The 23,930-nt window shown below is 36.1% G+C and overlaps 3 protein-coding genes across 3 annotated transcripts; 2 read left to right on the top strand and 1 right to left on the bottom strand.

The window, feature by feature from the left end:
• On the top strand, nt 1-3,747 carry LOC120158458 (probable ethylene response sensor 1). The gene is made up of 6 exons (XM_039169286.1): nt 1-245; nt 887-1,816; nt 2,049-2,417; nt 2,498-2,764; nt 3,049-3,170; nt 3,318-3,747. Exons 2-6 carry the CDS (start codon nt 908-910, stop codon nt 3,556-3,558), a joined length of 1,908 nt encoding a protein of 635 aa, XP_039025217.1. The 5' UTR covers nt 1-245; nt 887-907; the 3' UTR covers nt 3,559-3,747.
• Nucleotides 3,748-17,022: 13,275 nt separating this feature from the next.
• Nucleotides 17,023-19,493, bottom strand: LOC120158346 (60S ribosomal protein L19-3-like). Its single transcript, XM_039169215.1, has 5 exons — nt 19,307-19,493; nt 18,422-18,544; nt 17,712-18,025; nt 17,449-17,513; nt 17,023-17,363 (listed from the first exon to the last, which is right to left on the bottom strand). Exons 1-5 carry the CDS (start codon nt 19,416-19,418, stop codon nt 17,339-17,341), a joined length of 639 nt encoding a protein of 212 aa, XP_039025146.1. The 5' UTR covers nt 19,419-19,493; the 3' UTR covers nt 17,023-17,338.
• A 2,429-nt stretch (nt 19,494-21,922) lies between these two features.
• On the top strand, nt 21,923-22,559 carry LOC120158426 (proline-rich protein 1-like). Its single transcript, XM_039169268.1, has 2 exons — nt 21,923-22,121; nt 22,216-22,559. Exons 1-2 carry the CDS (start codon nt 21,923-21,925, stop codon nt 22,557-22,559), a joined length of 543 nt encoding a protein of 180 aa, XP_039025199.1.
• The last annotated feature ends 1,371 nt before the right edge of the window (nt 22,560-23,930 follow it).

The following is a 23,930-nucleotide window of genomic DNA, read 5'->3' as shown; positions in this document are numbered from 1 at the left end:
TGAAAGCCTTTGGCTTTGGTCCCCCCTTCTCTCTTCCACTTTACTCATTTTTCCCACCTTCCCCTCCTACCTTCCTTCTTCTTTCTCTGGCAAGTTGCGAGTTGCAACTTTAATAACATCAAAGAAAGAAGCTCGGAAGGGAAAGGGATGCCGCTATCTCAAAAAATGGACGGCTTGGATCAAGCTCCTCGTATCTGCTACTAATCTCTGGCCATCCGATCTCCTTTTCTCTCTTCCCTATCTTGGTAATCTATTCATCTTTCCCTTTTTAATCTTTATCTATCTTTAGATTTAGTTTTTGAGATCCATTTACTGTTATTTTTAAGATGAACTATGTATCCTGATTAACGAGTTTCAGGCTTTGTATGCTTTTTTTCGTAGTTTCGTTTCTTAAACTGTGTTTGATGCTTAGAGAAGTTAGTTTCATTTGAAAAAAAGGAAGAATAGCTTATCTCTCTAGAAAATTAATTTTGATTCCATATCATTAACTTAGTGATGCGATTAGCCGATTACTGATTAGCTATGTAAACCTTTTCAGGAAATTTTTTCCTTCTATTTTTATTATTTTCAAATGTATAAGGATGTGGAAGACGACGGTGAATATTTATGGAGAAAACATATTAATGTTCTTTTCATATATAAAAAGTTGTAATTGAATCTTATACCAATGTTCTTGTAGGATAATTTTAAGAGTGACTTAATGAATCCTATCATTGTATTGAGTTTTTCTCACTAATGTGGCACGATATTCCATCTAAATACGGCTATATGAATTTGGAGGGAAATCCTAAAATTAAGCAGATCTTTCAGGATATATGTGAGCAGAAGGAATTTTTCATTTCCTTTATTGAATTGTAAGTTATATAATCTTTTCTTTTCTTTTCAGATTTAGAGCTGTTATTGTCACATGATGGAGGCTTGTTACTGTATTGACTCTCAGTGGCCACCCGATGAGCTTCTGGTTAAGTATCAATATATATCGGACGTCTTAATCGCCTTGGCTTATTTCTCAATTCCTCTGGAACTTATCTATTTTGTTAAAAAGTCTGCATTCTTCCCGTATCGATGGGTGCTTATGCAATTCGGTGCTTTCATCATTCTTTGTGGAGCAACCCACTTTATAAACTTGTGGACATTCGCTATGCACACTAAAGCCGTTGCTGTGGTGATGACAATTGCGAAGGTTTCTTGTGCTCTTGTATCATGTGTAACTGCTTTGATGCTTGTACACATTATTCCCGATTTGTTGAGTGTTAAAACTCGTGAGTTATTTCTGAGGAACAAGGCGGAACAACTAGACAGGGAGATGGGCCTTATTCTCACTCAAGAAGAAACTGGAAGGCATGTAAGGATGCTAACTCATGAAATTAGGAGCACACTCGACAGGCATACGATATTGAAGACCACCCTTGTTGAATTAGGTAGGACATTGGGCCTGGAGGAATGTGCATTGTGGATGCCATCAAGGACCGGTATGGATCTGCAACTTTCCCATACTCTAAACTACCAAATACAAGTTGGATCAACTGTGCAAATAAATCTTCCAGTTGTCAACGAAGTATTCAATAGTGCTCGAGCAGTGCGTATACCCTATACCTGCCCTTTAGCTAGGATCAGACCTTTAGTTGGAAGATACGTGCCCCCAGAGGTTGTTGCTGTTCGGGTACCACTTTTACATCTCTCAAATTTCCAAATTAATGACTGGCCTGATCTCTCCACCAAAAGCTATGCGGTCATGGTCCTTATTCTCCCCACTGATAGTGCCAGAAAATGGCGAGATCATGAATTGGAACTTGTCGAAGTTGTGGCAGACCAGGTAATCTTTATGTGCTTTCATTTGTTGGCTGCTTTTATAACGTCTTAATGATATGCTCACATTCTGTTTTGATTGTGTACTTGGTTGTAAATTTATGAATTTACTTTTAAAAAGCTTTAATGATTGGATTTTGTCTTCTCCTAGTTAGACAATGTAATTTAGTTATTATGATTTATGAGCCTTTGGTTCTTAACATGACTCCAGCGCTGAACGTGTGGTAGTATTTGTACAGGTTGCTGTTGCTCTCTCTCATGCTGCGATTCTGGAGGAATCTATGAGGGCCCGTGATCAGCTCATGGAACAAAATGGTGATTTAGATTTGGCTCGCCGAGAGGCCGAGAGGGCAATTCACGCACGGAATGATTTCCTTGCTGTAATGAACCATGAAATGCGAACGCCAATGCATGCAATCATTGCATTGTGTTCCCTTCTTCTCGAGACTGAGCTAACTCCAGAGCAAAGAGTTATGATAGAGACAGTGCTAAAGAGTAGCAATCTTTTGGCAACACTAATCAATGATGTTTTGGATCTTTCAAGACTTGAAGATAATAACCTAGAACTAGAAATTGGAATGTTTGATCTTCATGGAATCTTCAAAGAGGTAGTTAATTGGATATTATATATATATTATGAAAGAAATGGGAAAAAACTGTATTAATGTTGATATTTTTTTCATTTTAGGTCATTAATCTGATAAAGCCAATCACATCTGTAAAGAAGCTATCTATGACTATGATTCTGGCACCTGATTTGCCAATGTTTGCTGTTGGTGATGAGAAACGACTTATGCAAACTATTTTAAATGTCGTGGGTAATGCTGTTAAGTTCACAAAGGAGGGTTATGTTTCAATTATAGTTGCTGTTGCAAAACCAGAGTCTTTAAGAGACTGGCGGCCTCCAGAATTTTACCCCGTGTCAATCGAAGGCCATTTCTATTTACGAGTGCAGGTTCTTAATTGCTTCATTTAACTTTATTTTCATTTCAGTTTACTTCTGTTTAGATTTTTTGACCATATGATCTGAGTCACCTAATAGTAATTTAAAGACGATTTTTGTTATTAAGGCATCTATTGATCGTCTATTGCTATAAAATGTTTTAAATATCCTTTCGACTCATTCCATTTAGGATATATATACATTAAAGCTGGCTTTTGTTTATGAATTACATCCAAGTGGTCTCCTTGTGTAGATTGTCTGGATGCCCTTGTTGATCCTATCATCTATTCTTGCAGGTTAAGGATTCTGGTTGTGGTGTTCTCCCACAAGATATACCAAATCTCTTTACCAAATTTGCACATCCTCGAAGTGGATCCGTTAACGGTGGAGCTGGACTTGGACTTGCTATTTGTAGAAGGTAAAATTAGGAATACTGAATTCCTTTGCATAAGAAACATTTGCTTGTTAATCATATTATAAAGGGACCATCCAAATAGGCATCGAAATGAGGCTGCCAACTTGTTGTAGTCATCACATGACCTTTGTTCTCAAATGTTTGAACCAGGTTTGTAAATTTGATGGGAGGCCACATATGGATCGAGAGCGAGGGCCATGACAAAGGTTGCTCTGCAACATTCCTTGTGAAGCTGGGGATTGGCAGCAATCCGAATGATTCGGCAATCCATCAAGCTTCACCGAACATTAGAGCATACCATGGAAGTGCAGAAATGAGTGGACAAAAACCGATGTTAAGAGATCTTCGTGGTACTGCTAATCCCAATGCACGATACCAACGAAGTCTTTAGGTGGCAGTGGTAGCTAGCTAATGTTTGCTATGAGAAAAAGTTTGACTTGTATTATTTTCCGTTTTCATACTGTTTGAGGTGAAGATTGCTGCTTTTAAACTAAACTTTTATTACATAGCCTCACTGTTATTTGTTAGAGTTATATAGTGAAAGTAGCGAGTTTGAAGCGCCATTCCTTGTGTTTTATTTTCACTTGTTTCCCTAAGTTGTTCTTCACATGGTTTGAATTGACCTTGGTTGGTACTGATACGTAGAGAAGTTCCCTTCAATTTTTAGAACAAAAAAATAAACTTATACATTCAGAATATAAATTAAGTTTAAGCAAATTTTTTTAACAAAAGAAACTGCCAACCCTTTGTGTAGTGATAAACTTAGATTGATGAAAATGAACGCTAGTTGTTCCACAATAATAGAGCCAACAAATTGAAATAAAACAAAAATCAAAAAGAAAAGAAGCGAAGGTTGACGTTTCAGATTCCTTGCTAAAGCATATGAAACGATGATCTTCCGATGCTTGATCTTCCACGCAACGGGAGCAGGACCGGTCCAATAAATTTTAATACTCTGGACGAGATAATAATTTTATGCCCCTATACTTATACTGTATTTCTTGTTTTTGTTTTTTTTTTGTTTTCTATTTTGGGCACTCGATGGTTGTTTTTGAAGTAACATATTTAAAAGTAATCAATAAAAAATATAGTAGCCAATAAATAATAAAACAGATATATTAGCAACGAAAGATACAACCTGACCGATGATCGAAGTTTATGCTATTGACTTGTTTTTTCTCACTTGTTCTTTCACACAATCAATTGATCTGAAAAATTAATGATGAAATCAAAATAATCAGAAAGAATCACTCTAAAAAATGTCTTGAACGAAAATATTTAGACACTGTTTTTTTTCTTTTCATCAATCTAAGTTTATCACTACACAATCAAAATTCAAACAATCAAACTATCAGCACTAGATTTGTTAAACAAAGTGAACTAAACTCATAAAGCTTTGATTCGAGATGAAATGGGAACTTAATACATTTTATGCCTAAGTTTTAGGTTTTTTCTACAACTAAAACTACATTGTAGAAAACCCATTTATATTTTACCTTAACTTACCTGAATAAAGAAATGCAAATAGAAATCAGATGTAAATAAAGAAAACAAAAGAGGCATGCTTTCGAATATTCAAAAAGAAAAACCCATCACCCAAATAACCAGTGTTTTAAAAATCAGACCGGACCGTCCGGTTCAACCGGGACCGCTGCCTATTCCGGTTCAATCTACACCGGTTGAATCGCTACTAGTGAACCGATCGAAACCGCTGAACCGTTCGAACCGGACTGACTGAAAATTGAAAAAAACTGCCAATTTTGGTTTTTTTTAAAAAATTAAACCAAACGACGTCGTTTGTTAAACGAGCCAAGTCGAACTCGAGTATTGCTGAGCTCGACTCGAACTTGAAAACTTTAAAAGTAAGCTCAACTCGACTCAAACTCACGAGCTAAAAATTATAAAGTTCAACTCGAACTCGAAATATAATATTGAAACTTGAACTCGAAAAAAATTTAGAAGCTCGATTGAAACCTAAAATTCGAGCTTGATTGAAGTGAAAGAATAGTTCACTCAATGCTCACCAAAAGGCTCTATGATTTTAAATGTCAAATTACCTCTATTATTTATAGAAGTTAGTTGGGATGCTCTTCTATGTTTCTTAGCCATGTAAGATTATTTTGTTCTCATATTTTTACTCTTTAGACTTTTGGGATGCTCTTCTATGTTTCTTAGCCATGTGAGATTGTTTTTAAAAAAAAATTAAACCAAACAATATCATTTTGTTATGATTTTTTAGCCCCAAATTAATTTTTTAATTATAGTTATATAATTATATTTATTATTTAATATGTTTTACCTTAAATATTATGTTGTAGTTAATTTGAATCATTTTATTTCACTTGATTTTATGATTTTTAACTTATATATGTTATGGCTTGCTTTGAATATAACTTGTGATATAAAAAATTATTTTTTATTAAATATTTTTGATATTTTATTTAATTTTTTTAAATAATTATGATGTCGTCCTGCTCTTCCGACCGGTCGGACCGGTTGAACCAATGAACTGATAGCATGGTCGGTTCGCTAACCGGTCCGATTCTGAAAACCATGCAAATAACCCATATTGGTGTAATCTCAATACTTTTCATCCATTTAAAAAAAATGCAACTTTTTTTTTCAGGCTAATAATACCATCCAAAGAATACCTATTAACTCATTTTGTCCAAAAACTCTAACGAAAATTCAACTATTATGTTTAAAAAAAAAAATTTAAAACTAGAAAGAGTGAAGAAAACCTGGATGTGGGTAATCTTTTATAGAGTTCAGTGCTGCAAGACAAGGCTCTTTTGTGGAGTCAAGAATATGACCAAATATATGTGCAAAACTGATGCCCTCAAATATAACTGCCCTGGGATAAGGTCCAAGTGGCACAGGTATTGGGGTCGGCCCTGACGGGGAGCTTCTTCAATCCAGAACAAGTTATTCATTACCAACGATGTCTCTGCAGCAAGGAGATGCGCCGCCGTGTGAGGGGTAAAACAGAATGAGCACGAGCGAAAATAAGTCCCCCTACCTTTAACCACCCAGATTAATGCACTGGTTTCGGAGAGATCAGACACCGACGATTTCAGTTTTTCGATGACCGCTTTTGAATCACCCTCAATAATGATATCGGATAAGCCTAAATCTGCAGCGAACGATACAGCGTGGAGAGCAGCAGTAGCCTCGACCATGAACACAGAGGTAATCCTTTGAATCCATCGCCTACTTGCTCTCATTATGAATCCGTAATTATTCCTAATTACTAGTACTGTCCATGCATGTTGTTGGGCATGAATAAAACACACATCAAAGTTAATCTCCACTGCCGGTGGACTAAGAGCTTTCCATCGGACCGAAATGGGTTTCTGCGGACCATAAATGATCGTGTTATCCTTTATGTAATCGGTGCATTGGGTCTTGATAAGGGTAATTACTTCCTCTTTCTGAGCACTTTGCCTTGATGATACTGTGTGTTTCTCTCGTACCTTAAGGCCCATATCACCACTAAAATCTTTGCATGCTTGTTATTTGGGTGATGATTAAACAACCAATCTAACCAGACCATAAAATCGGTGGATAAATTGATTCATGACCATGAGTATTGTATTTCTGACCATACTACAACGGGACGAAAAATGATAATTCCTAAAATTATATGCTATGAGGAGAGTAAGAGTGCGACATATAAAAAAAATTAAATTATAAATAGATATAAAAAATCATAAATAAAGTTAATATTTCACAGAAAATTAAAAATAAAATCTATAAATAAATTATAATATTAGAAAATAAAATTCATAAATTCCATATTTAATAAAAAATTGAAACTTTAAGATTTGAGAATTTTGGCCTAAATCCCTAAATTATTTCCGTCACAAAATTATTATTATTTTTATTATTATTATAAATTATGTAACTTGTTTAGTAAACCCTAAAATATTTTAGGATTAACTCTGCGATTATGCCATTTTTTATTATAATCACAAATCCATGGTTTTATTCTAACATTCAGACGCGCCTCCCCTATTTCTTTTCCTCCCCTTCCTTTGTTTTCCCTTCTTCCTTTGTTGTTCCACAAACGCTCATCCACAATCGTCGAGTCGCCGTCATTCTTACTAATCTAAGGTATGTAGGTTGTCGGTCATCGTCCAAAAGCTTCCATATTGTAAACCCCAACCCTCGTAATCGACGTGAGATTGTGTTGATAGGAAACCCGCGAGCTTTGGCTCTCATCCGTCGTTGTCGTGGGTCGTGTTGCAGAATTACATGAAGAAATCAATATTCGAGGAGCAAACGGCCAAGTCTCTAAAATACTGGCACAAGGTTGCCAAGAAGAGAAACAAGAACAGAGCAAGAGGAGATGGATTCGTGGGAATGAACAACCATGACTTCGCCGTCGATGAGCGTCGAGACTCCACGACGAGCCGAGGAACATCACCAAAATTACCTTTGGGGATGTCCCCGAAATGTACCTGGATAAGTTTTGACCGTCCTCGAATTCGGTCAGACGTATTCTGCCACCGTGACACGTCCTCGGTACGTAACCTAACCGTCTTTGTGCCGAAAACGTATCGAGTACTTGAAACGGGGCTCCTTTGCCGTCACTGTGCTTCTTAGATACTAACTGCTCCAACATACAATCTCTTACTATATGTACTCCATTTTCAGCACTTGTATTACATCTCGGACATGTGGTGTTATTTACAATATGCTTTACATACAAATGTTGTAAAGACAATAAAATTATGAATGAATCGCCATTCCTGCAATTTGATTTTTCTTTGACACGAACTAGCCCAAATGTGTTTAAACACGACTGACGTTGCTGGCGAAACGAAACCCTCTACTAATAATAGTCGATTTCTCGCCACTCCAAAATTTGCACTTGCAGTCATGCTGATTAAAATAAGAAAGTGAAATGACAAGGTGATAAGAACTCCCCTGCAGAAAAATATTTTGCCTTCAAAAGCCGAGCTACCAAAGATGATGGATTGTTGAACAGACGCCAATCTTGTTTTGATATTAAATTTCACCAAATCTAAAAAATCGAGAGCCCCGTTTTCTTTAGGACAACATTTTCCATTGACACCAGTGAATGCCTCTTTTCTTTTCCGACTTTTGCCACCAAAAGCGTGCCGTGATATCCTCAAGCTCTGTACATAAGCTTTTTGGCAATAAAAAACAAGACATGGCGAACAAAAAAATCACTTGAAGAATGTTAACAAACTTAATATAACAGTAAAACAAAAATGAAAAACAGAAATGTATTTCCTTCATGCCTTCCTGCAATACTACAATATGCTATTTATAAGACTCCACATACAATCATCATTCTAGACTAATCTAACAAACTGACAGCTCAATGATGACAACTCATCAATACTAACAGCATATGAATAACAGCCTTCCCCTAATTTCATGGAACGTAGGTGACTCATCTAGGTGATTCGTCTTCATTGTTATTCATAGCTGCAACATCCTTCCAACTTCTCTGTTCTCCATCATCTTTCTGATTTTTTTTCATGGTTGCTGCATTCTCCCAACTTTACTGATGCTTCTTCACCAACGACTTTAACTTTTTCACGAAACAAAGCAAAGGCTGAATTTGCTAATGGTTTTGTCAACCCATCAGCAAGTTGATGACATGCAGGAACATAGTTAACACTTAGTTCCTTATTTGCTACCTTCTCTCGCACAAAGCACATATATAGTTCTATATGCTTTGATTTAGCATGAAATACAGGGTTGACACTCATTGCTACTGCACTAGTATTATCACTCCATATAATAGGAACTTCTTCTTGTTTTACACCCATGTCTCGCAGTAAAGATTGAATCCAAACCACTTCAGCAACCGTGTCTGCAATACTTCGATATTCTGCTTCTGTGGTAGAACGAGCCACTGTTTTTTGTTTCTTTGAGCTCCATGAAACTAAATTTTTACCAAGAAATACACATTGGCCTGATATTGATCTACGGTCATCTGGATTGCTTGCCCAATCAGCATCCGCAAAAGCAACAATATCATTTGTTGAGCTATTAGCATGGAAAACAATACCATAGTTAATTGTTCCAGCCAAATACCGAAGTATTCGCTTAACAGCTATCCAATGTTCTTCACATGGATTGTGCATATATTGAGCTACACGATGCACACTGAATGTAATATCTGGCCTGGTGCGAGTGAGGTATAATAAGCCACCAACAATACTCCGAAACTGCTTACCATCACTAAGAGGTCCACCTGCATCCTTCTTAAGTGTCGATGATAAGATCATTGGAGTAGGAACTGCTTTAGCTCCTGTCATGGTTGATCTTTCGAGAAGCTCTTTAATAAACTTTTGTTGTTTTAATACAAGCTTATCACTATATCTTGTAACTTCAATGCCCAGAAAGTAACTTAGAGAACCAAGATCTTTAAGTGATAATTTCTTACCAAGTTGATGAATAACTGATTCAATAGCAGAAGATGAATTCCCAGTGATGACAATATCATCAACATAAACAAGCATGAACACTCGGCTTTCATTCACACATCATATGAATAAAGACACATCAACAACTGATTCTTGAAATTGCAAATCAAGAAAAACCTGACGCAGTGTTCCATACCACATACGAGGGGCCTGCTTTAGACCATATAAAGCCTTTTTCAATCGACAAACTAATACTTCTCCATTAACACCATTCTGTTCAAAGCCAGGAGGTTGAGTCATAAACACCTCATTATCAAGATCACCATTTAAAAAAGCGTTGTTGAAATCCACATGTCGTAGAGGCCATCCACGAGCAGTAGCAATAGAAAAAACCACATTGATTGTAGCAGTTTTTACTACGGGACTGAAGGTGTTATCAAAATCACAACCCGGTGTTTGGGAAAATCCTTTAGCTACTAAACGAGCTTTGTGCCGAGCTATTGATCCATCCACATGTCGCTTGGTTTTAAATAACCACTTACAACCTACAGTAGATCGACCAGGAGGTAGTGGTTCAAGCATCCAAGTGTTGTTTCGAACTAATGCATTATACTCATCAAGAACAGCTTGCTTCCATTCAATTGACTGCAAAGCTTCATAAACCGACGTTGGTTCATTGGCAGAATTACTATGGTCAGATGTAGAGAAAAACACCTTTGGCTTAAAAATACCCGCTTTGTTGCGTGTTATCATCGGGTGTGAATTTAGAATCAGCGGGGAATTTGAAGAATCAGAAGCCAAACTAGTGTGAGAACTACTATTCTCATCTTCAACAGGATATGATGCATCGGGTCCAGTAGCACAGTTCCTTTGACTAGATGTAGTAAGATTATTTTGAGGTTGATACTCAGAGAAGGATGAAACAGATGCTTTGCCAAGACGATTAGCACCAGGAATAACAAGTAGGGAACTGCTCGAACTTGAAGGATTCTAGAATGTATCGCTTTTTATGTCGATATCCACATATGGAAACACATATTCATCAAAATTTACATGTCGAGAAATATACACCCTGCCATCTTTTGCCAAACATTGATAGCCTCGATGCTGAGGACTATAGCCCAGAACAATGCATGGTTCAGACCTGAAAGCAAGTTTAGTAGAGTGAAATGGTCGTGTGTATGGAAAACAACGACAGCCAAATACTCGTAAGTGAGCATATTCAGGCTTCTTCCCAAACAAACGTTCAAATGGAGAGACACCATTAAGAACCTTAGTTGGAAGTCTATTGATCAAATGAACAGCAGTGACAGCAGCATAGGACCAAAACTTCATTAGTAAAGAAGCACGAGCTAACAAGGTAAGGGCCATTTCAATAACATGTCGGTGTTTCCTTTCAACAACAGCATTTTGCTGGGAAGTGTGAGGACAAGTAAGCCGATGTTGAATGCCCTCTTGAGAAAGAAGATTAGTGAATGGACGATACTCCCCGCCCCAATCACTCTGAACAGCAAGTATATTAGCTGTAAACTGTGTATAAACAAGTTACTTGAACAACTTAAAACAGTGCAGTGCCTGACCCTTATCTCGAAGTAAATACAACCAAGTATGTCTTGAATATGCATCAACAAATGCAATGTAGTACTTAAACCCATTGGAGGGAGTGGGTGCAGGACCCCATAGATCAGTAAACACCAATTGAAATGGTCGATCATAGACTGTAAGAGATTTTGGAAACGATAAAGCATGCCCTTTTCCAATTTGACAAGCAACACATAAATAAGAAGGAGTTTTATTTAAACCAAAGATATTAACATCAGTACATGTATTACTCAAGTCTATCAAAATAGCATGAGAGGGATGACCAAGACGATCATGCCATGTACTGTAATCAACGCCTACTCCTTTTGAAACAAGCACTTTTGGACTAGGATCTTTATGCAATGGAGAACTAGACTGAAATTCATATAATCCATTAACCTCCTTCCCTCGCAACAAAACAGCACCAGAATCTTCATCACGTACCACACAATCTCGAGCATGAAATTCCAAGAAGACTCGATTATCTCTAGCAAGCTTTGAGACCGACACAAGATTTTTAGTTATAGAAGGAACATGAAGCACATCAAATAATGTCAAAGAACGAGAGGAGGTGGGTAGAGAAGAATAACCAGTTTTTGAAATTTAAAGAAATTTACCATCCCCAATCATTAACTTACCATGACCAACATAATCTGCTCCATCATTAACAACAGTCTCATCAGCAGTGACATGGTGAGTAGCACCTGAGTCAACAAGCCAAGTGCCTGAGTCAGTATTCAGAGATGCACGACCCCGTCCAGCAGTTCCAAGAGATTGCACAGCAGCATGATTGACACATCCACATTCACGAGTGTCCTTGTAGTGACACATATTGGCTGATGGAGACTTATCAGGCGAGCGATCTTTGCGGCTTTGAGAGGAAACACCATTGAAGGTTTTATCAAACCTATACCAACAACGGTCAACTAGATGACCAATTTTACTACACAGCTGACACTGAAGTCTAGAGCGACCTCGACCGCGACCAGGATTAATGTTTTGAGTTCTACCATAGCTTCTGAAAGTGGAATTTGTATCCAGTTGATCATCATTCGTGGACTGAAGGGAAACACGAGCAAGATTAGCACTCATATGAACAGTATCATAATGATCAAATTTTTTTTGTTGAGTTTCAGCATCGATCAAAACTGAAACGACTCATTCAAGGGTAAATGGTTCTCGGCTGGCAGTGATGACTGCAATGAATGGACGGTATTCTGGTGGAAGACCGTTAAGGAGAGTGGCAATCTTCTCAAATTCAGAAATGGGACTTCCACAAGCAGCTAAAGCATCAGTGACTTCTTTAACTTGAGAAATGTAAGCTCGCATTCCCAGATCGCCTTTCTTGATTGTCTTTAGCTTGTAATGGAGATTCATAAGCGTGGTGGTAGACTTGCTGGCAAAGAATCGATTCACAGTTTGCCAAACATTAGCGGCAGTCTCAGCTCCAACAAGTTGAGGAAGTAAGGAAGGGCTGATGGTGGAGAGCAACCAGGACGCCAAGGCACTGTCTTGAGCTATGAACACTTCATATTCTTCATTCTCAACTTCCTGTTCATCATCCCCAAGAATCGTAGCAGGTGGAGGCTGGAGAGCACCGGTGAGAAGCTTCTCAAGCCTATGACTCCTTGCTGCTAAGAGAACCTGCTGCTTCCAGAGTAAAAAATTGAATTCGTCAAGAACAATGCTAATCTTTTTGTTGGTAAAGACCTTACCACCGAGAGACTCAGAGGAGCCACCGGTGGAATCAGCAGAAGGAGTGGCCATAAGGAAAACAACTAAATTCCCACAGATTCCCGGGCACAAGCGACTGATACCATGTTAACAAACTTAATATAACAGTAAAACAAAAATGAAAAACAGAAATGTATTTCCTTCATGCCTTCCTGCAATACTACAATATGCTATTTATAAGACTCCACATACAATCATCATTCTAGACTAATCTAACAAACTGACAGCTCAATGATGACAGCTCATCAATACTAACAACATATGAATAACAACCTTCCCCTAATTTCATGGAACGTAGGTGACTCATCTAGGTGATTCATCTTCATTGTTATTCATAGCTGCAACAAAGAACGAACCTGATAAAGACTTCCTTACTACCTTATGAAAGGGCTTGAATATACCAGCCCCGTACTCGGCTGTGAAATTTGTCCTGAAGATACGCAAAGGCCTTTTTCTTATTTCTTCCCACAATGATGGTAAACCCAAATATTTCTCCGGGTTAGAGACGTTCGAGATTCTCAAAACACACCATTCATCTGTGCGATTATCATCAATAACAGTCGAACTAAAAAATAGACTAGATTCATCAAAATTAATTTCTTAACACGAGTACTCTCCATATAGCTGAAGGATCTATTTTATCTGGATTGCCACACTAGCCATTGCATCCCGAAGATAGAAAAGAGGAGTGAAATCGATGGAGGACATGTATTTATCCGAATACCATGCAAGACTCCCGCATCAATGGATGAGCAAACCAAAGAAGAAAGTCATTCGCTGCAAATCAAAAACAAATACGAGCTAAGAGAATCGCCTTATCTTAGTCCTCTTTGGGGAGTAAACGAAGTACCTGTCACACCATTAATGACAACCGAGTAAAAAACTGAACAAATGCAATATTTTATCAATTGGATCCATTTAGCCGAAAACCCATTTTCTCCATTACTTCCCACACAAAACTCCATTCCACTCTATCATACCCATTTTATCAATTGGATTTTCTTATTGAGTGGAATAACATTAGAAGTAAATAAATTCTAAAAATAACTTCTGGCAACTACCTCTAGATCCACAACAGTGTCAACAACCGAACCATCATCAGATTCTAACTCCAAGATTTTATTTTTTCGTTGTCTATTGGAAGCGAAGTGATAAAAAAGGCGGTGTTATTGTGCTTTAACAGTTTGCACGAGCCCTTTGTTCGTAATTATTGAATTAAGATTTTGATATAATAATAATTTGTAAAATTAATTTTGGACTTAATCAAATTTGTCAAAAATTTATCAAAAATAATCCAAAGTCTAAACTAAATTGAAAAAAATATGTTTTAAAATGTTTTTTAATTTAGTCAAACATTTTCAAAAACATACTCGATCGTTTCCAAGTCGAGTTTCCAAGCATTTTTGGTTCAAAGGATTGATCCCTTAACAAAATGATCAATCCCCTTGAAAAAGGATCAATCCCCTTGAAAAAGGATGGATCCCTTAGATTCCAGTAGGTTTTGGATCGATCCTTTCACAAAAGGATCGATCCCTCGAGGAAAAGGGTCGGTCCCTTCATAAAAAGATTGACCCCTCGACCAAAAGTATCAATACCTTCCCTAGAGGATCTATCATTTTCTTGCAATGGTCGAATTATTTAAAAAATGATCGATCTCTTTCACTAAATGATTGATCTCTTGTGCCTTAAATGTTGTTTTTGATTGTAGGTAACAACTATAATGATCCCCAATGACTAGAATTGATAGAGAAGGTATAAATTGAAAATCAAAACATCCTAAGGTGAGCAAGAACCATATTGATCAAATATACCAATATCAAAGAAGTGTTTTGTGCTTTAATTTTCAATATTTTCATTATAACACATTCGTGAACTACATTGTTTATTTTGGTCAAGTGTGAATTGAGTGAGTGTTTAATTATTACAAACACATTTGTCTTGTGAGATTTTCTTTTTGTTTGCTTTATTTGTAATTCCTATTGTGGAAAGAGTGTAAACAAGGTTTCGGAGTATAAACTTTGTAAATGGTTGTAAGGTTACACCTTATTCTCAAAGGTTAGCAAGTTTAGTGATTTGAAAAATCTTTAGTGTGGATGCTAAGGTAGTGGATGTGAACTTGGTTAAGAAGTCAAACAATTATAAATTTCTCGTGCAAAAGTTTTAATTTCAATTGCTTCTGCCACAAAATTTTTAAAGGCTAATTCACTCTCTCTTGGCATATTTCGGTTGATCGATAAAGCTAACACCAATACAACTTTGATTTATCCTTCTCAAAGTTGAGTTGCAACTTTGTGTCAATGATTTTTCCCAAAACCTCATCGGTCGACTGTAATTCCACTAAATTCGCCAGCTACTTTTTTAATTCCGTAACAGAAAAATGCTTTGTCCTACAAATGTCTTTAAACCACTCATCAAGTCAATGACTAACATAATTAAGTTTGTCTGGAAGTAATCCTGTCGATTCATTCCATAACCGTTGCACTTTTGAGCTTTCCAGCAACCATGAAGCTTCAAATCTGAAATGCCACCGACGAACAATTGTATAGTGAAAAGACGTGTACAAAAGCAACGGGCAATGGTCGAAAAACGCACGAGTAAGGTGCTTCAAAGAGCAATGTGGTAATAAAGATTTCCACGAACTGTTTGTTAAACCCAGATCAAGCCATTCTCTTATATTATTTGCTGTAATACGACCTCGTTCCCAAGTAAACCAAGTGCCCGTATAACCAATATCCATCAAACTACAGTTATCAATCACCTCTCGGAGAATAGCCATCTGACGCTCATTACACACAAGTCCACCTTTTTCTAAAGAAAATAGAATTTCATTAAAATCACCAATTATTAATCAAGGGACATTCGGACTATTATCAAACTGTCAAAGAAGGTCCCACGACTCCCAACGACAATTCTCCTTCGGTGCACCATAGAACCCAGTACACCGCCACTGCATTCCATTCTCACCTGTTACAATTAAAACATAAATCTGCGAACAAGAATATGATCTCAACATTACATCACTCGTTTGCTTCCATGCGAAACAAAGACGACCTCTTGATCCTTACGTGCCAACCTCTATTCCATGCATAAACCACATGACTTACGGTCTTTCTCCATACGCGACTTTGTTTCTATAAAGAAAACAATGGAAGGATTTGTCTCTCAACGTTTGGCGGAGACAACGAACGGTCCAGGTCATCCCCAACCCCCGGACATTCCATCTTAAGAGTTTTATTGTGACCGGCTTGCTTGAGAACACATGCCTGCTGATATAACATCATTTCCAGATTCAGGTACCCCAACAACAGACGTAACAACTGGAACACTTCTCTATCTCTTTGCATTTTCTGCCCTTTGAATAGGATTCTCCTTATCTGCTACAATCATTGTAACATCACTAGAGCCACATTCCCCGATCCCAGTGTTCAAATCGAACGTTCTCACCACCCATACCTTAGTTTTGACTTTCGCATCTGGAATCAATGAGGAAACTGGGATTGCATTGTTCGCCTTTGACGTCAATGTCTCTCCTCCTACACACTCATCACGTAACCAAGGACTTTACAAAAACCCCTTCCTTCAGAGGAGAGGCCCTAATTATCCTATCGAAACACCAAATCTATCTTCTACTGCAAGACCCTTGGTGGACATAATTTTTTTACCATACACCAAATCTTATGTTAAATTTTTTAAATTTAAAATATTTTTCAATTAAACGAAGATAAAATATAGTACATTTTAGAAGATGAAACGAATTTGATAGAGAACTTTAGATTTCATCACCATTAACCATCACCGACGATAACCAATAGAATAAATCACATCAAACAATGGCCAAAATCCAAGTAGATGAAGAGAAAAGATAAGAACAAAAAGGAAAAGAATTTTTTTATATAGTCCCAATACATCATTATAGTATAAATTCGCTTATTCAAAAGGGCATACTGCCATCTATTATTTCATAACATCATTAACTATTTAAACACATTGAAAATTTAATGATTAAAATAAAAAAATTTAAACCTTAACGATTACAACAAGAGTGAGAATAAAATAAGAGTGACTAGTAAGAAAACGTTGAGTGATAAAATTTGTAACTTATCCCATGCCAATATGTATCAATGCTAGCCAACCCATACCAAACATAGAGCAATTATTATAGAATACTAATATGATTAAATCCATAAACACCTCAAAGTCAGAAAGACAACGAATGTTTTACAGGTGCATTTATGGACGAGTGATTTAAGCTATAAAACCATTGCCAAAATAAAATAAACGTCAAAAATAGGAAAACAAAAGAGCCGGGAAAGTGAGAACAAAATCATAAACCTTGATCCAACTTAAACAAGTTCATATTAATCAAAAAACAGCTCGACAAGAAACTACTTAGACAGGTTCAAATCTAAATTCATGGCTCAAAAGTTCTTCACTGATCTTCCGGAGGCCACCTTACTTCTTGGACTTCTTTGAACCACTGAATAATAAACAGAAGGTAAAAATGCATCATTTGAACACCGATCATTTTCGGAAAATAAATAAAATCTCAGAAATATACTTACCCAACTGGTTGAGCAGCAGCGGCAGCAGGAGGTGCTGCAGCTGGCTTATCTCTTTCTCCAGGCCCCTGAGGAGATTAAGAAAAATAAAATGAAACCCCACATTTTAACATGAGATTAAAAAGAATGAGTATGAATCTATTCAACATAATTGACAATAGCATGCAGATAACGAATCATTAAAAAGTATAAAAAAAGGCAAGGACTACAGAGAACGATAAGAGAACTTCAAAGCAAGGAACACTATGACGATACAAAAATTTTACCTGTGCCAGACGTTCCTCCCTCCTAGCAAATTTTCTTTCCCTGCTTGCCTTATTCTTAGCTCTCTTAGCTTCAAACTGGTCAGCCAAAGTCTTCTCTCTGGCCTTCTCAGCCTTAGATTTGTGGATGCTCTCCATGAGTACTCTCTTGTTCTTAAACACATTACCCTTGACTTTCATGTACATGTCATGGTACATATGCTTGTCAATCTTCTTTGATTCCCTGTACTTACGAAGCAAGCGCCTGAGAACACGCATCCTCCTCATCCACAAGATCTTTGTAGGCAACCTTGCCTCCCTTGTACCCTTGCGCTTACCTAGAATCAGAATATGAGTTGAGACCCAACTAATCAAATTAAATTCAATACATAATTTTACACAATATTCATCACAACTTTAAGATTGCTAGCAAAAGATTCCCACCAGTATAAAAATTTCAATGATACTTTAATTGATTATTTCCTCATGATTTTGGACATCCTAACTCTAAAAACATGATGAGTAGTCAAGAGTATGCTGTGATTTCAACATGGTACTTAATGTGCGAGTATGTAAAGCTGTCTATTTCAATCAAGAATATGCTCTGGTGCCAACATGGAATTAATGTGCAACTGTGCAAGTACGTAACTAGGTCAACAGTTTCAACCGTGTACTCGGCATCTATAAACAACGCTGAGTCCATTTGATCCCATGATCATAATTAGATAACATACCATAACCAGAGTGACGTCCCTTTCTCTTGGCCTCCTTCATGCGACGAGCCCGAGATCGAGAGTGAATCTTGGTTGGCTTCCTGATGATAAAACCATCTTTAACCAACTTCCTTATGTTCTGGCCTGCAGTTTCCGGTTCAAGTACAAAAATGAAGAAAAATAAGAAATTGAAAATATATAGAACCCTTTTGTTTTGCTCAAGTACAAACAAAATACCCCTGATACAACCTTGATTATATTCTCTTATGAGCAGATGATTGTATCACCTTGAACTTACAATCAATCATTTCAGAGTTGTATTATAAATAAATGTACATGTATATCAGTAGAGGGAACTAGGAATTAATCCTTTGTTCAATCAAACTAATTTTCATTTGGAGAATGACTAACGTGAGACTGCTTCGGTGACAGTTATTACTCCCCTGTATACAACGATTACACATAAAAGTAATTCTTTTCTCAGTAATCCATTAAGTTAATTGTTGTATTCACCAGAGAACGTATTTTAGCTAAAAGTGTCATCTTTTTTCCAACAAATATTGCAAACAAATTAAGAATTGCATAATCACAAACTTAGCCTACATATCCTAAGGCTCATATGCGCTTGTTACACGAAACCTTGCCATTAGAAATTACAATTCCAAAGAACGCGATTCAAACTGAGATTTAAATTTCAAACTCCATTCCTGGAAATTGAAGCTTTAGCTTTCATTTTCCTAGTAGCTGATTTTATGTATATATATATATACGTGCTCTGAGCTTCAGTTCCACCATATATTTGGCAACCCGAAACTAAAACAAGATCAAATATATCTAAACATAAAACCTATGATAATGATAATGAAGAAGTGTTAAAACAGTGATAAAGAGAAGACAAATACGTACGGGAGTTGGCCATGGAGATTTCGTTGACTTCATTTGGATCGAGCCAAACCTTTCCTTTTCCACACTTTAGAACGCTGGCTGATAGTCGCTTCTGCAGCTTAAGAGAAACCATTTTCTCCCTATCTTTCTCTTGGGTAGCGGAGAAGGATAAGAAATAAATGATAGCGCCAATTTATATGAGCTCCGCTTTAACCCTAGGGTTTGCAGTCGCCTGGTACTTTTGTTTGGACCGCGTTAGAAGTCGGTTTTTTTAATTGCACTTTTAATGGAACCTGAGACTATGAGCCTAAGCCTAAAACAATTATTTTGTGGGCCTAATTTTAGTTAAGAAATGAACTCATTGGGCTTATCTTGCTGAACTAAATAGTCAATTATTATTTTTATTAATATGTGATAAATACAAGATAATATATGTTTAAAGATAACTCTTAACAATTTGATATTGAACGCTCACATTCTTGACATTCTTAATACTAGAATTCAAAACTTTAAGGAAACAATTCATTTACCATTGATGATTTGACCAACGTTTTTCGTCATTGACAAACGACTCCGTTATTTGTGCTGACGTGACACATTAAGCAGACCACATCATATTTTCTCTCTCAATCTGGCCCTCCAACTCAAGAAAATAACTTAATCTGGCCCACTTTTTTTCTCTTCAATTTTGGTCACAAAACTTTAAAAGTTTTCAATTTAATCATTCAACTTTTGAATTACTCATGTTTTAATCATCATGATTTATTTTATTAATATTTATATATGATGTGGCATTTATTATTCTTGTTTTACTAATATATGATTAAAATAATATTAATTAAATTAAAAAAATATTCTCTATGCTTTATATATTTCCAAATCTCCACACTCCTCCTTTATCCTATCGTTTCATTTTTCTTCACTTTCAACAAAAGATTTGTTTTTTTTTCTTTCATTACACGGTCAAATATCTTATCCGTAGTTTGTTTTTCAATTTTTTTTACAAGTTCAATCTTGGTTCACTGAATCTGGTAATGAAAGAAAAAAGAAGAAGAAATCTTTGGTTGAAAAGAAAAAATGCCACATCACGCATAAATATTAAAAAAATAAATCATGATGATTAAAACATGAGTAATTCAAAAGTTGAGTGATTAAATTGACAACTTTTAAAGTTTAGTGACCAAAATAGAAGAGAAAAAATAGGACGACCAGATTGAGCGAAAAAAATATGATGTTGGCCAGCTTAACGTGCCATGTCAACCAAAATAATAGAGCAGTTGGTCAACGACGAAAAACATTAGTCAAAGAACCACATTGAGTTTTTTTCTAACTTGGAGGACCACATTGGGTATAAAAAAAAGTAGAGAACCACATTGGTTTTTTTTAAAGTGCAAGGGCTTCAAGTCCCTCAGATCCCATATTACCTAAAATAAATAAATTAACACACCATACAATATATACCTTAATCGTGATCTATATTTAATGATTACGAGCGCCTGTTAATATCTAACTTTAAATTTCAAAACGGAAATAAATAAGCAAACAACTAAATGAACAAAGTTTGGATCTAAAAAGTCGACATCAAATTCAACTCTAAAAGAAAAAAAGCAAAGAAAAGATGTGCTATAAAAGAAGACAAAGAAGTAGTACTATAAGAGTATATAAATCATCCACCATATTCATAAAAAAGAAAATTAAATAAATAAATAAATAATGTAACTCGTGTTAAAACGAAGGAGAGAGAAGGGGAAAAAAAACTCAAGGCCGACTAGTCAAGCTCCAACACAATTAATTCTACGGGAAAAAAAAATAAATCTATGGAAAAAATTCTTAATTATCAGTTTTGGAAGTCAATTTCATGTTCTGCTTCAATAAATATATGCAATAAATTAATCTAAAATTACGGTTGAAATTTATGTATTTATCAATATTTGAAATAACGTTTTAATATTTACAAAGTATAATGATCAAATTTTGATAAATTAAAATGAAAGTAACCAACTTCTCAATTTCATAAACAAACCATTAAAAATTATAGTTAGTGAGATATCTTGTGGGTTTAACTTAGGCTAACAATAATATAAAATAAATTAAAAACCGGAGTGGTGGGCATCTTGTAAAAGAATTACATAGCTACGACAAATGTTCAAGAGCTCACGAGCTGATGGAGAAAGGGAAGAAGCCTCTATTTTCTTGTCTACATAAAACGTTTTAACATTCATGAATCAGTAAAAACAAATACTTGTTAAATTAGTACAATTTTCTAAATGAAATATTAGCTGGGCTTTCCCATTACTGATATAAATTAGCTGACCTTATTCCCATATGTAATGGGTTAAGGGGAGGTAGGATAGTAGGCTGTCCCCAACGCCAGGTTGAGAACAGTTTCCGTGAAAGACCTCTGACAATCAGAATTATGAATTGCTCACCGTAGGACTCGATTCCACGACTACAAGGTTAAGAGCCTTGCGCTCTTACCAACTGAGCTGGACTGACAATTCTTTCCATTAGTGATATCATTTTCATATACTAATGGATAACAAGATTGTCTGTCCCTTTTCTTTAGAAAGCTATATAAGCCCCTATCCCTATACCCCTCCCCCCGAGCAACTATAGCTCGATTCAGAAATATTAAAAATGGTTCTTAAGAATATCCTATTTTCTGCATTTTTTCTGCTTCTTTTGTCACCTTGGGCCGCTGCTGTTTTGGCTAGTGATGCTGAGTATAATAACGATGAGAAGCCAAATCTTGAAAAAGAAAGGCTTCTCTCCACCGTGATTGGCATTCAAGGCATGGTTTATTGCAGATCAGGAAAGAAACTCGCCCCGCTCGGAGGTAAACTTGATTACCTAATCATGTAACAAAAGCTGCATATTTACCGTTTAAAATTTTGCTGAGATTCATGTTAGTATCTGTTTTACGAGTGTAGGTGCTGTGACGAGGATAACCTGCGAAGGCGTCGATGAGTACGGGTATGAAACCGAGTCATTTTCGATCCTGAGTTCTGCAACAGATGAAAAGGGCTATTTCTTTGCAACAATATCTCCTTACGAACTCGAAGATCATAACCGAAGGCTTAGAAATTGCAGGGTTTTCCTTGAACTCTCTCCCTCGGAGGCTTGCGGTGTTCCGACCGATGTCAACAAAGGCATTTCTGGTGCTCCTATTGGTACCTTCAGTCGCCTGCATGATAAGAACATCAAGCTGTTTACTGTTGGGCCTTTCTTCTTCGTTCCACGGCAAGAGGCTAAATCAATCCCCGATGGATATTGAAATAAATGATACAAGGAAATAATCGTTTTTGTTTAAGTTGTTAACTTTTGAACATGAAAATTGGGAATCATCGGCTAGCTTAAACGTATCAAGAAACATGAAGAGATCTGCCAAACTGTAACTGATTGAAGTGTAATCTCAATACCTCATACATATTATTTATATTGGAGATCTGAACAAGCAAGCTTGTTTATTTCAGCTTCCATTTCCTTAAGTTTGAATATTTTTGATAATTTCCAAAAATGTTTGTAGCTTTTGATTCCATTGTTTGCTTTAAGCTTGTCTATAAATCGGTATCCATCTTTTTCGATTTTTCCAAGAATTTCTTGAACTGCACTGACCTTGGGTTTTATTTGATGAAGTTTCTTGGTGGTTCTATATTTGGATTTTATTAGTGTCAATAAGTGAGACTCCTCCATTTGCTGGAATCTATCCAATATTGATTCCATGCTTTCAGTTCTCCATATTTCGAGTTCATTCGCTCTCGTCAATCCAACTTGATTTCAATTGATCGCCGCTACATCTAGTTATCTACTCCTCGTTGAAATAAATGATTAAAATCCATACCAAAACTGTGATTAATCTCTAGAAATTTTAAAATTCTTTTTATCCTCTATTACATTGCGATTTCATCATCTCAAATCTTGCAATTTCATCTTCGTCTGTAAGTTCTTCTATCCTCAAGAAACCAGATGTTAGAAAAGTACTGGTAGAGCGGGGTACATTGAAGAGGAACAATAATTTATGAGTAAATTATAAATTTAGTAAGGTTAAATTAATAATTTGATAGCTGAACTTTCACATGATTCCTATTTTACTCACCGTACTTTTAAAATTTTTAATTTGCTCATTGAACTTATAAATCAAACTTTTTGGTTGCTCCGTCATTAAATAATTAACGGTGTTATGACGTGAAAACTTATACCAAAACGATCATAGTTTTGGATCTCTAAAACATTTAAATTTTGACCAAAACGACATCATTTTGGTCTAAATAAAAAATTATATTTTCCCCTTAATTTCCCCACTTTTTTTTTTTTTATCTTTTTTTCCTTCTGCACCCTCTCATTTCCATTATCTCATTTCTATTTTCTCTAGTTGTGGAAGCTAAATCCGACAAAGACGACGACGACAACATGCAAGGAAAATCAAAAACGATATTTTGGTATTTTCATCCTCTTTATTTTTTCTCTTTCACTTCTTTATTATTCTTCTTCATCCTCTTTATTTTTTGGTATTTTTCATTTTTGGATTTGAGAGAGAGAACAAAACGATTTATTGTAATTGTTTGGTTCTTGGAACAAGTTTATAAGATATCAATTGGAGTTGCTTGTGGAATTTCATGGTTTCCTGATTAATTTGCATATTGGG

Source organism: Hibiscus syriacus, unplaced genomic scaffold, assembly GCF_006381635.1.
Source record: "Hibiscus syriacus cultivar Baekdansim isolate YM2019G1 unplaced genomic scaffold, ASM638163v2 tig00111311_pilon, whole genome shotgun sequence".
Taxonomy (NCBI): Eukaryota; Viridiplantae; Streptophyta; class Magnoliopsida; order Malvales; family Malvaceae; genus Hibiscus; species Hibiscus syriacus.
This window is presented reverse-complemented; position numbering and strand designations above follow the sequence as displayed.